A 14,325-nucleotide genomic window follows, 5' to 3' on the forward strand; every position below is an offset into this window, starting at 1 on the left:
ATATTCGCCACGAACGCGTTTCGGGAAATAATGACAACACGGAGCAGAGAGAGAGAGAGAGAGAGAGAGCTCGCGCCGGCCGGTGCCTACGCGTTCGAGTCTCGAGCACGTATAAACGCAAAGCTTGGCGCGCGTCGAAAAAACAAGCGCTCAGTTGCGGCATACCGGTTCGTCTCCGCTACGAAATATTTAATACGGTATATACAAATATATATATATATATATATATATATATATATATATACACACACGCCAAATATTCCTTGCAACCGTAATTCACATTTCTTTTCCGTCCTGTTGCTCCGAAAGAGATCGCGCGAAATATCATTTTCGATGAGCAGCCCCGACATGAGAAACTAATTGCGAGGATTGACCGCGTAGTTGTTAATGTAGAAGAGAATCGCGCGTTTGGCGTCTTGTGCGTGGTGAATAACTTTGGCCGACGACGACGTTTGCCGTATATAAAACTCTATCCTACACCGTCTCACACAACACTGAACACAGCCGACCTCCTCTTCTTGTCCGCCATATTAATCTCTACTCCCCACTCCCCTAGTCTCGCTACCGATCGTCGCTCGCCGCGACACATCGATATATCGATATGCCATCTCACTCGACTCTCTCATTCGGCTTACACAACTTACAACGCGTGATAAACAAATAAAACGTACGCCGACACATCGTCGTCACGAAATATCACACACGGCATGAAATGAATGAGTGGCACGAATACTCCATTTTTTTCCCGAACGAGGCGACAATTCCGTAGTTTCTATATCTATCGTTTTGCCTGTACCGCTTTGAAAGAAGAAATCGCGCTAAATAGGGCCGGTATCACAGTCTCCGATTAACGTGATTCTCCCTAGATTCTCCGATTAAACTCACTCTCCGTCTCTTTTCTAGGGGGATAGTTAGAAAGAGATGCAGAGTGAGTTTAATCGGAGAATCACGTTAATCGGAGACTGTGCATGATATTATACCGACCCAGAATCTGTCAAAAATCTGTCAAAAAATAATCGTCGCCTTGTAGTACGGCGCGCACCGATAATTGTTAATTGTAGAAAAGAATCACGTTCCGTGTATCCCGCGGCAACTTGTCCGCGTGTTCGTGTCGCGAGTTGGTAATGCGACGTTATACGGCGTTACACGGAGCAGCGACGTTGCCTACTCGGATCTCGCCGTACGAATGATAACAGCTATAACAGCGCGTCTGAGTGCGCCGACCTCGTAAACACACAGCACAGCGCGCTACGGTGCTACGCGACGGTTGCCCAAACGTGCGCGATGTTTGAAAAAGTCAACCGTCTCGCGATTTAACTTCCTGGTAAATATACCGAGGCTATATATTTATCGAAGAAGTTACCTCGCGCGATCTATTCCTTAGAATTCCTTCGGGAGAATTCTGTTCCTTGCTGTTGAAACTGGATATCAATGAATTAATTATTATCGCATATCGTATATGTATTTGTATATTTGGTTTTCTAAACTCATTGGTATCGCCATCATAATTCTGCTCAGAGCATTTTGGAAATCTTAACGGGAAAAGTAATTCGCTAATTTTAATCCAGCAAGTTTTATTATTTTATTGACGCGTGTATGTGTAACTAATAATAACAAATGTTTTGATACCGCACAAATAATATATATCTTTCTTTAATAAAAATTTGAATAACTGATTATTTTAAACAAAATCTTTTAAAATCTAATGCTTAAAGAATTAATTTACCTTTCAATACAATTATAATTCGCCAGTGATAAAGTAATAAAACAAGACGTGCGAATCGGCCTAACTGCTAGTAATTTTTTATTAGATGTAACGACGTTTCAACCCTTACTTTGTTCTTATCAAGTTAATTTAACGATGATAGAACATTGTGCGTCAAAATTACAGAAATATTTGAGTCATAATTAAAAATTGTGTAAGCGCGGTCGGTGAACAGAAATAGAACAAAAATATAAACTTGGTTAAGAGACACGATCAAAGCCCCACCTTCCAAAAAATATTAACCGAATGAATACAAATACAAAAAAAAATTAGCTTTTATCATGTCTCTCAACCAAGTTTATATTTTTGTTATTCTATTTCTGTTTACCGACCGCTTACACAATATTTAATTATGACCCAAATATTTCGGTAATTTTGACGCACAACGTTCTATCGTTGTTAAATTAACTTGATAAGGACCCAAAGTAAGGGCTGAAACGTCGTTACGTCAATAAATTACTGCCAGTCAGGCCGATTCACATCACGTCTTGTTTTATAATTTACCTTCGTTTAAAAAGGAAAATTAAATATAATATTTGCGCGTAACAATTAAAAATTATCAACTTATCAATACATTAGCCAGGTTACCGATAATGTACATACATTGTACGTAGATAGAATCTACACGCAAAAAAAGCAAAATCAGCCAAGCAGTAAAAATCGATAACAGATAACAGATTGATAAGTTACGATTTTGAATTTACAATTTATCGACAATATCATTAGCTAAAATATGAAATAACCCTCTATCAAAAATCTATTAGGGAACTGTGAAGAACAGAACTCAACATATGTCCCGCGAAACCAACTTCGGTCGAGTTTCTCAGTGAAATCACGGTTTCAGACATATCAAGAATATCTAATTGACCCCATCTAATGGATTATATATTCACTATATCAATGTCATTCCACAATTATTTCTGAAGACCGGTTTCAACAGAATTTCTCAGCAGTGAGCAGACACATGGACTGCAAATATGGACCTTACTACTATTATATGACATGCATTAAATCGCGTCGTCGAAAATTGTTGACAATTAAGCATTTCAACATTCTTTCTCCTAAAATCCGGTCTATTCCTGGATAGACGATCGAGATCAATGACGAGATTTATTTAGAGAGTGCATTGGATTTTTTCGTTGGATAAATCTCTCCCTTTCTTTTTCTCCCCTCCCCCCTCCCCCTCCCCCCTTTTCCCTTTCTTTCCTCGATGTACTTGGGCAACCTCGTCTTCCGGCAAAATGCAGTCGGATAAACTGCATCGCTGCCTGATCGCACGTGTCTCCCCGCGTCCGACCTCGACACTTTGTTCGCCGAGGCGGATTATTCTCGACGGTTCGAGCCGCTTCCCTTTCGGAGTGCGTTCGACCGTTTCGGACAACGAGCGCGCACGTGAAAGCCACCACGATTCCCTTCGATAAACAGCAAACGCGCACAAATGTCCATCCCCTCGCTCTCACCCGCCCCTCGCGCGGGCACCCCCTTAGTTTTCATCAATCTGAAGATACTCTCGGCGAAACCGTTTGCCGCACTCGAGAGTGCTATCGCTCGCTATCGCTCGCTATCGTTCGCCAGCAGTGGGCAAGATAAAAGGGCAAACACGTGGAAAGAGTGAAGTGCCGGCGAATCTATCTTGTGCGCGTTTCACCGAATAAAATGCGGACTCTTCGTTAAAAGTGAATGCCTTATTATATATCGCAGATTGGAAGCAAAAAGCAATTGGATATTGACACATTTACCTCCGTCGATCTTTGCATGAAAATATGAAATATAGAGTGATAGAATTAAACAAAAAAAACAATTAAATTGATTAAAATGAAAATTGTGTACTCCATCGTCCTGAATAAAGCACATTTTTGCATTTACCTGCAGTCTATTACTGTCACTGCATATGCATAATACATAGTTGCACACACGTGTAAAAAATTCTAAAAATTCCAAGAACGTTTGCATAATACAAAATCCTCCGCAAATAGTTCCGTGCAAGTACCACGGAAAAGTCCAACGCACGAAAGACAGTACCCGGGCATTCGCGACGACGACGACGGTGAAGAGTTAATTTCGCGAAAACGCATTAAACGTGCGGCGACGAAGGGGCAGAAGGTAGAGGAGACCAAGGACCAAGGAACGCAATAAAGGTACTCGACTACTGCGGACGCAATGGAATAAAGGGGGACAAGGAGAGAGAGAGAGAGAGAGAGAGAGAGAGAGAGAGAGAGAGAGAGAGAGAGAGAGAGAGAGAGAGAGAGAGACACGTACAACCAGCAAGAAACGCGCGGCGATATTATCCTTCGCTTCCGCGTGGCGTTCGAGTGCTGTGCGCGCGAGAAATCCTTTCTCTCTCTCTCTTTCTCTCTCTCTCTCTCTCTCTCTCTCTCTCTTCTTGTGTATATTACCCGCAAAAATTGTCACTGACCCGTCCTACCGGGATTCCGCGGTTCACTGCACCACGCCCGTGCAAAGCATCCGACCGCGTGTGCGTTCACCGAAGCACGCCGCGCGTGCGAATACCCGATCGCGAGTACGCCGCGCCGTAGGTACGCGTTTACGCGTTCTCTCCGATCTCCCCGGGATTCGGTACTGCAACTTTAAAGACCGTAGCGGTACCGCAGACCGCTATTTCGATCGAAAATATTTCGCCCGTGGAGGAGCTGAAGTTTGCCGTTGAACGTTTTCGTTTTGATCGACATGCCTTTTGGGCGAAAAGCAAAAATTGCTCACTTCGGCGAATCTCTTTCGAAATGGTACGAATATTTTTTTCAAGTATTAATTATCGTGGCTCTAAAATGTAAGACATTGCTTTTACTTATGGACATGTAATAATAGAACCTACGTATGATGTTCTATATTGTATATGTGATAATCTAATTTTAATCTTAGCTCTCCCCTTATTAATGACGTAAGTTTCTGAAAAGACTTCAGTCTAAAAATATCAAAGATCGATTACATGATTTTCTCTTATGTTAATACATTTATATCGAAGAGATTCTAGCCCGATTGACCTAATTAATAATAAAATGCCATTGTGCAGTTGCAATAATGCTAGAAAATATTTCTCATATTAAAACTAAGAATTGTCAAAGTCTCATAAAGTCTCTCTTTCTAAAATAATCAATTCAATTATATAGATATTTTTATAAAATCAAAAAATTAACGTTTTTCTCTACATTTCTTGCTATGGAAGCTTAGTTATGTATTGTATCGTCAGCTAAATGGGAAACGAGCAACAAGATAGCGATCGCCCGTAGCTCGATTGCACAGCCAGTGTCGTTACAGTCAATAAAAGAGAGAGAGAGAGAGAGAGAGAGAGAGAGAGAGAGAGAGAAAGAGAGAGAGAGAGGTCGTTACTCCAGGTCTTCCCCCGCATCTTTAAGACCGGCCACCGTATGCAATACACTCCGGAGAGTGTGCCGCGTGTCTGTATTTAAGTACGCGTTGCAAACGATCTGCCTCTGGGGTATGCGCGCGAGAGACTCGAGACCTCGAGAGTTCCCGCGGCAAAAAGAAGACGAGCTTAGCCTTCTCCGCGCGTCGGCGATGGGTGGAGGGAGGACACAGGGGAGCGAGAGAACGGGCAGTCGAGAGAGGAAGGTGGCGAGGGGGAAACCGGTGAAGGAAAGAAAGGGAGAAAAAGGGAGGAAAAAAGAAAATACCGAGAGAACCGGGCTATGTTGTGGCTGTCTCTCCGTGTACATGCACGTGAGTGTGCACGTACACACGATTAAATATACACGCGCACAGACGCGTATCAGCACCGTGATACGTAATACGTGATATCAGAGAATCACCCGGTCCTGGGCCGGTTTGTGCCTCACCGCCTCTATCTCACCCTCGCCTCTCCTACATTCGCCCGTGAACCCGGCTATACTCCCATCTCGCGCGTTTCTTCCTTTCTTTCGCCCGTAGTGCCCCACGGCACTTTGAACCTCTCCTACGCCACGCGATATCACGAGTGCCACGCCGTGCCACACTAGCAATCGAGCGCGTACCGTACTACCTTCGGATCCCTGTGTACAGCTGTGCCCCTTCCTCCCTCGCCCCCCTGCCGCGTTTCTCCGCTCTTCAGCCGCGTCGACTTAAGGCCCGTTTAGACCTAACGATTTCCGAAGGTCTTATCGTATGTACAAGAACGACTAGACCGGCTCCACGTGACACGCAAAGTTCTGCATATGTGATTTTGTCGCGATGCAGTAATAATATGTTATCATCTGAATATATGCGCTATACAAATTTCAGTTCAGCCAAACATTTAAATATTTTTGCACATAGAGTCGTTGAATAAGTCTTAAGAGAGAGACACGCTAATTATATTCTTATATTAATATAATAAAAAATATATGAAACAAAATACTCTTCTGCCGTGAAGCATTTGATCATTTGCCGGTTATATATATATATATATGTATCAAAATACTCTGGCAATATGAAAAATGAAATATATTTAATCGAGATATTTGCGCATTTTTTGCGCAACGCGAGATTTCACAACTTTATTTCAATAAAACACGAGATTCGTCCAAGTGAAAAGGATTGAAAATCAAATATAATTCCGCATCGTTATAGCTCCGATATTGAATTCTGCAAGATAATTAAAACTGGCATTCAGTTCCCTTTATATAAAATCCGTTCACTTCGAGCGAAATTCTAAAAGGTAAATGCGACGCAGGCTTTTCCTATGTTATGGAAATTATCATACTGATCTCAGCTCGACTTTCCCTTTCTGCAAAGAACTCTTTTTTGAAAAAAGGCTGGTCGCGGAACCTCGAAAGATTTCGTTTTGTCTAAATGGGCCTTTATATATCCGTTCTCGCTTGCGCTCGCTGCTCCTCATCTTCGCTCGCTCTCAACCTCCTTTACTCCCGCGCTACCTCGTCCAACTTTTCCGTCGCCTTAAGGGGCCACGGTAGGTACGCGGATACGCTCTTTGTGACACGCGAATCGAGGCGTGGCTGTTTAAGGCAGGCAGGCAGACGCAACTCCGTCGGCGCGGCGCGGCGCGGCGCGGCGTTTCCCCCTCGATCAGGAAATTGCGAACGTCGCGGTGCGCTTACCGTACCTTGATTTTTCGACAGCGACTTTCCCCCTTTCCCGTCAGACTTCCGGCGTCTCTTTTACCTGCCTGCCCTCCCGCCGCGCTGAAGAAAGAGCAGGCAGATTTCAGTCGCCTCGAGGACGCTCCACGACGGCAGAAGACTGGATGAGGTGAGGTCTCGCGCGCGCGCCCGACTTCTTCTCTCGCTCGACAAACGCCACACACAGCGGTGTGAGGAAACGAAGCTCGAAAATTTAAGGGCGTGAAACTTGTGCACCTCAAGGAAAAAAATGGCAACTCAACTCTCGCCGGAAATAAAAAAACATTCCGAGTACAAAAATAACGATTTGGTGGAATTTAATTTTGTATTTAATTTAATTTTTATACATTGCGAAAGAACGCGAGAAGATTATTTTCTATACCGACCGTGCTGATTTTTATATATATACGCGCGTTACATAGATTATATATATTGCAAGCAATAAGGTAACCGCAAAAGCGTTACACTTATTTCCTCGCTGTTACGTAACATTCTAATTTTCGCAAGCTACTTCCGCTTTGCTCGTGCGACGGTTCTCGCCGAACGCGCAGTCTACCGCGACAATTTTCATAAGAGATCAGGGAGGTTGCGCGATGATGTCTGCAGAACTGCGGAATGTACCCTTCGCAAACAATCGATTCTGCGCGAGTAAACTTGACACAGAGGATCAGGGTCAACCCTCGTCTATTTGCCGCTAACTACTAAGTAATCGAATCTTTGTAATATATTGCCGTAGACTTAGACCATTAGGTACACAGAGATATGCATATTTATATGCATATTTACGCGGGCCCATGCAAGATTCATGAAGCTTGCGAATGTAATATTCGACTGGGAGCATACGCGGTTAAATTTCTTATCCGCGGAGTTCTAACAAGAATTGCAAAACGAGCGGAGTTTTCTGCACCTTATAAAAGACAGATTATCTCAATAAAAAAAACCGTATAATCCATTCGATATACATTAAGAATTATATATGACTTTGTTTTTTTATAAATTCTAATCTCTTTCTAACTTGTACATGTCTTGAGAACTTTTCTAAATATTATTGTCGACGCATTTATAATATTAAAAGCAAAAATTTGTAATATCCTTCGAGAAATTCAATAAAGACGCCGTTCGCGCGACTTAAATACCCAGAAAATTAATGGGAAATAGAGAGCGACGTTCCGCACACAGCGTCACGCGTCAGACGTCTATTAAAACGTGGTCTTTTATCGATTAAGCGGATTTACAATCAATTAAGGTCGGGAATCGAGAGAGCCCGGCTATATCGATTATTATTATTATTGTGGCCCTTCATCGCCGCGCGCACTCACAATCAGCCATCACTCAGTCGCGTTTAAGACCAATCAAGACCATCGGCCGTAGTTATTAGCGTGTCGATTAAGCGCCAACGTGCAACTTGCAAACGTGGTTTTATCGTTACGACGCGATATACGGGCGATAAACGCTACGGCAATTTTCCAACGCCGGAATAAGGACGATCGTTATCCGGATTGATAAACAAGTTTTTTTACACGACGCGAATTACGTCCACGAGGAAACGTATTTATTACACGATATAACGGGCTTCAATCTATTATTATGAAATCGCTAAATTATACAGATTAAAGTCTCGGACGTAGGCTAGAAGCTTGAATCGAGCACAGAGAGCGGGTAACCGCGGGCGCGTCGGAGAATAACTCTTTTAACGCGCGCGCGCGTGCACCGAAAGAGCGCCGGTTGATTCAGGCGCAGATTATTTCCCGCTATTTGCATCTCAAGTCCGACAAGTACTGCTTACGCACGTTCAGCTCACAGCGGATTGCATTATCGCGATTGCAAACACGAACACCCGTGCCGTGCCGCACATGCGCGCGGCATTCCCGTGATTAGCCGACGAGCAGGCAGACTAATTACCGAAATATCGGGTGCAACACGCGAGTATTACCTCGTACGTCAACATTAATGTGTAATAATGGCCGGGGCATCGTTGCGCAAAAGCTTCGGACGCACACGTGCGTAAAGCACGGCGGCGGGAGGAGGCGAGGCGTGGACGATCCGAGCGGTGACGCGAGAAGGGAGAGAGAAATAGAGAAGACAAAGTGACGGATGATTACGTGTCAAAACGCGACATAACGTTTCGCGTCGGGGGCGAGCGGATCGCGGCTGACATGATTGCGACCCGCACCCGTAGAGCTCAGCGATCAGCTGCGACCCGGTATCTTCGCACAGCCCCCGCTGATAAACGAGCCTGTTGCAAATTACTTTATCGCGACTGCACTTTCAGCGGGTACTCTCTCTCCCCGTCCGCACCGCCCGGCCACCCGGCCTCGATAAACGCCCTCGGCGAGATGCATTATTCAGAAGACGCTATTCGGCTAAATTGTGCGCCCGACTAACCGGCGAAAATGCCTAACGACGTGATTGACAAATAATCGGATTATTTACAATTACGTAAATCACGATTCTATCTGGCAGAATGCGTTATGGGAGCGATCAATATTTCCTAACCGCTTAAAAATGAAGAGAAACAAATATCGTTGCGAGTTCAATATCGCGGCGGACGCGGCGGTGAGTATCGAGCTACGTATAACTGCTTTTTGAAATGTGGGTATTTGCCCGGCAAACAGGGTGCTTACAAAACGAATGTGTGTGAACCCCGAAGCGATTCGCCATTCTCGTTGAATCATCCGCGATCGATTCGCCATCAGAGGTGATCGGCATACGCCACAGCCGCGGATGTCGACGATTAGGAGGGCATCGTAGCATGATTTTCTTGGCGATTTTCTTGACAGCTCGCGGCACGAACGCTATCGATCTTAACACCGAGGTCAACTATATCGACTGGTGCCGTCTCGAGATATAAATAATGGTTGGCGAGTGCAAACAAAAGCGAGCGTCCACGCGCCGCGCCGCCCGCCTGTCCGACGGCAATCAATTACGGAATTGCTGGAGTCAGGCGGTTTTGACTGGGCCGCGCGGGCAATTTATCAGATTAATCGCGGAGGAAGTGATTCCCGGCGGATGATGGGACCAACGCGGCGAGCGAGCGGACTCCATATGTCAGGAAGTGACCAGGTGCGTCGGCGTCCAGACCGACCGGCGTGGCGGCCTGGAAAGCGAAACGCGACGGGAGCAACGTATGTAGCGCGCCGAGAAGAGGGTTGGAGGTGGTACATTCGTGGGTTGGCGTGGCACATCCACGCGGGACACGCAATATCGAAACCAGCTGTCGATCCCCGAGTATCGTGTCGTTGCGCCACGCTGTCCGGTGTACGCGTCCCGTCCGTTGTATTCCCAGGGAGAATGGAGAATGCAGACGGACCGTCGCCGCGCCGCCGCAATTTCGCCGTCGCGGTATCAGTCGGCACGCAATTTGCGCGGGTGTTATCTCGCGGCGACGACAACGGAGGAATAATACGATAACGTTCGGTGGCGCTTTGAAGTATGAAAAGTGCGATAGTACCTGCGTTAACGCGACGCGACGTCGGAAAGTCGTATATCTATTGTCGCGTTATGAAATATACGTTCCCGATAAAATGGACGTAGGTATTCTTACTGACGATATCGCGAACGATAACGATATGGAACGAGATAGAAATACGAGATTTTATTAACGCCTGATTGCGATCAATTTACGCGATATGTTTTACGCGTATTTAATTATACTCCAATTTCAACGAGAGACGCGCAAATACGCGTAAATAGCACGCATGATTGATTAACAGAACGGCAATGTATTTTTCATCGTCGATCCCGCTAATGACTCGCACATATAGAAACGCGAGATTCCGCGGCGTGCAAAATGCGATAGGAGAACAACGGGGGAGTTCGACGCAAAACTACGCGTTTCCATGCAAGCACGTCGAAGTGCGTATAGCATATATATACGTAATACGCCGTATACGAGCGGGGTAGATTGAAACTCAATTATTGGTCGCGTTAACGGGCTTGGCACCGCATCATCCATTATTTTCGGATTTTGCCCGTGCGGCTAGGCACATAAATTACGCGCCGGAGTTCATCGTCAAATATACATATATTATCGCGCCGCGTATTCCGCCGGGCGCAACGTCATTCTTCAGTAAATATATATAAAATCTATATCCCCCCTCTGGTCTCTACTGTCCACTCCGCAACCACCCGGACACGATAGCCGACGTTAACCGCGCGAGGTTTCAATTTCGGCACTATCGCGTGTTGCAAAGCATGATTATCGACAGTGGATCTAACATCTAACAGTAAACAATCCGAATTATCTTTGTGTATTACGATTTTTTGCTATTTTAGCTATTCTTTTTCTCTTATTTCTAGTCTTCATATATATTCATATATATATAAAAAAAACCCTCTTTTGATCTGATACTGGTCTGATTTTCGATCGACTTTATCGCTTTCCGCGCGTTGAAAATGACATTGGTGAAAATGTTGAAGATCGTTTACTCACCTTTTGCGCTTTGCAGGCGGCGGCCAACGGCAGAACGTCGTGAGGATGCGCGGCATGACGATCGCGAAGACACAGGGCGCATATCGCGATTTTGCAAAGGGCGCAGTAGAGGGTCACCGCTTCGCCATTGTGATCGTTGCAGATCGGCGTGCCCTCCGGCCGAGATCCCTTGCTCCCGCTTGATTGCCAGCTGCCTCTCGGTGGTCCCAGATTGTGGGTCGCCAATGGGCCCCTCTTCGGATGGCAAGACTCCCTACAGGCATCGCAGTATAAAACCTGAAAGAAGGATCCGTCGAGTTTCGAACTTGCGAAATACTATATAAAGAAATATTATAAAATACAAGAGGGAACGCGCTTATGTCCATGGCACTTTCAACACACCGATTTCATAATATCTGACCGAATGTCTACAGAAAAAGAATTGTCGCAATATTTTTTCCTTTGTTTTTCTTTACCATATTTCTATTAATAAATGCGTGCAGATGCGTCGATAAAATTTTCTTAGTTATGTCAAACATCAAATACGTTCTATCTTTACCGAAGTTATACTAACGTAATTGTAGACTGAACTCGCCAATAATCATTAATTTTATAAGAATCATTATTTCTCTTCTGGAAGCAATTTTTGCGATATTGTTGAGCGCCATCAAAATATTCCGCGTTCGCTCGGTATTTCCTTCTCGGAAATAATATCATTTCGATTATCGATAGCCGAGGTATTGTCGTCGCGCGCGGAAATGTTGCCGGCAACGAATGAAATTGCAGGCACCGCATCGATTCTCTTTTTTTTTTTTTTCCACGCGCGCAACGAGGAGTTGCGACCGGCGCGGCGTGGACGCGCGAGTGTAAAATCACAGAAAAAATATCCGCCACTTGTCTCGCAACGCGGTATACCGGAGGGACCGCCACGAGAGGGCCGAAAATGAAATTTAACACTTCGGAGGAAAGCGAGCAAGAGGAGGAGGCGAGACGAGGGTGTGTGCGATTGGCGTACAACGTTGTCGCGCAACGAGATATTTCATGCGACGCGGCACTCCGAAGCACGGTAACTCGATCTTTTCAAACAGAACGGCCAAACAATATAAAATCGCTCTCTTTGTGAGAGTATGAATGCAACGTGGCGACGATTTGCGCGAATATATCGCGCAAACATGTCGCGCGATGCCGGAACTGACAATTGTCCAGAAAATATCGTTCCTCAAAACTAAGAAAATTTATTCCAAAATTATATTATAGTAAAAAAAAATGTTCGAATTTTTAGACTTTATAAAAGAAGCAGAAAAGATTCATCGTGACGATAAATTTCGAAAGATATTTAACCCGAGAACGAACGCTTGGAGCTATTTAAACACTCCAGCGGCGAAAAAATAAACCTCACATCACGGTAATTTTTATGTGCTTCTTTCGCTTTTAAATATTTTTCTGGTTTTCTCTTTACTTTTTTCAACAAACGTTAAGTAAGTCTGAATACATATTGTCCTCAATACTGATAAATTATAAAACAATCAAAAATATGCAACATGTAATTAATCAAACATTTTTATTGGGATAATTTAATTGGTATTCGAAACAACATTGCATTTTATTGCATTTTATCCAGAGAGGCTAAAAAAAGATAGAAATACCTCTTCTCATAAACAAACCGTGATGTTTGACACATCTGTTCGACGCGAAATTAACAGGGAACATCTGTGCAGTCGCGGGAGTTGAATGAACAAATTTGTTGCGCCTCTCTCGTATACGGGATTTGTCCTCGTACTTGATTTCGACCAGCGAAATTTCTTTCTTTCAGACACGACACGCCCACGACTCGCTCGATATTAATGCCGATAAAGATATAGACGGCGGGGCTCTTGTAGCCGAGAGCGACTCTAGTGCGCTTATAACGCGAAGAGAAAAGTTATGAAGTGGACTTCGAGGAAGAACGAGGGGGAGTTAACGAGCCTCTGGATGAGGAAAGCACACAAGAGAAATAAACACGGCTGATGCCGCGGTCGTCAAGAATGGTAGCCTTGGGAACTTTGTCGATCTGTAAGTACGGCACGGCGCGGCGCGGCAAAAGTTTTCATATATAGAGAGAACGATCGAATCAAAGCATCGGGGTAGAAATATCGAGGAAGGAAAAGACGACAAAGACGACGGATTAGGCATTATCGGCGGAAATAACGTCGCGCTCGTTCGAGTGTGCTAGATAAACACGATAATTGTAGGAAATAACGCTGTTTCTCGATCTATGCTTTTGATCGTCTAATCGTACATTCATCTTTTTATGATTTCGGGTTTTAATTAAAAATACCAATTTCCGAAGTTCTGACTATTTCTACGATTTATTCAGACCGGATGATTTTTGCGGAATATATTTTTGAGCAAAGCTGGACGAGTGTCTCATCAGACACTTCTTTCTTCCTTTCTTTCCTGTCTCTGGCTGAGGAGAGGAGAACTTTCTATAGAGCCGAAAGAGCGGAAAGATGAAAATAATGAAAAGCTCGCACGGATATTACACTACGTGATCTTCTGTTTGGCTTCTTTTACAGGGTGCACATACATTTCTATACACGTGTACACATTCGTGGAACTGCAAGAGAAAACTCGTGGAAACACGAAGACGAGAGAAAAAGAAGGATTGCCGAGCAGGAGATGAAATTATCGTGTCTTCTCCATAAATCGATCATATCAAATTACGCATTTACATGAAGCAGACTATTTAGTTACTACGAACTCTTTTTAATTTAGCTATCGTAAGACTTCGACGAGTTTGATTGCTTAACTTTGAAGTATTAATAGGACTTGCTATAAGAAAACGTTTTAACTCTTTAGCCGCGGCATAAAAACATCTTCTTCAAAAATTTCCAGACAAATTAAATAGGAATAACTTAACCCATAATTATGACATACTGTCGAAATTTATGGCTTGTCCGTTCAAGATAAAATAAAACAATGTTGTCATAATTAACGAGCAGCTCTAATGGAATTTTTATTTAAAACTTTATTCTGCCATATTCCTACAAAGTTCCCGATTAAACATACACGCGTTGGCAAGCGAAAGATTAAATCAA

General features: G+C 44.1%; 1 protein-coding gene and 1 long non-coding RNA gene across 8 annotated transcripts in view; one reads left to right on the forward strand and one right to left on the reverse strand.

The window, feature by feature from the left end:
* Positions 1-14,163, forward strand: part of LOC143905350 (uncharacterized) — a 29,525-nt gene extending 15,362 nt beyond the window's left edge. For 2 of the 3 annotated variants that reach the window (XR_013259170.1, XR_013259171.1), the window contains 2 exons: positions 11,286-13,300; positions 13,804-14,163. This is a non-coding gene — a long non-coding RNA (uncharacterized LOC143905350). The remainder of the gene's footprint in view (positions 1-11,285; positions 13,301-13,803) is intronic. The other variant, XR_013259172.1, reaches the window with a different exon arrangement.
* The window catches only part of Trim9 (E3 ubiquitin-protein ligase Trim9), a 102,696-nt gene that overhangs the window by 86,168 nt on the left and 2,203 nt on the right, over positions 1-14,325 (reverse strand). For all 5 annotated transcript variants that reach the window (XR_013259167.1, XM_077420704.1, XM_077420703.1 and 2 more), the window contains exon 2: positions 11,270-11,545. Coding sequence is in view for 4 of the 5 variants with exons in the window: in XM_077420704.1 (XP_077276830.1) it covers positions 11,270-11,545 (276 nt within the window). In the remaining variant the exon portion in view is untranslated. The remainder of the gene's footprint in view (positions 1-11,269; positions 11,546-14,325) is intronic.

Source organism: Temnothorax americanus, unplaced genomic scaffold, assembly GCF_048541705.1.
Source record: "Temnothorax americanus isolate GAGA-0224 unplaced genomic scaffold, ASM4854170v1 Scaffold6, whole genome shotgun sequence".
Classification (NCBI taxonomy): domain Eukaryota; kingdom Metazoa; phylum Arthropoda; class Insecta; order Hymenoptera; family Formicidae; genus Temnothorax; species Temnothorax americanus.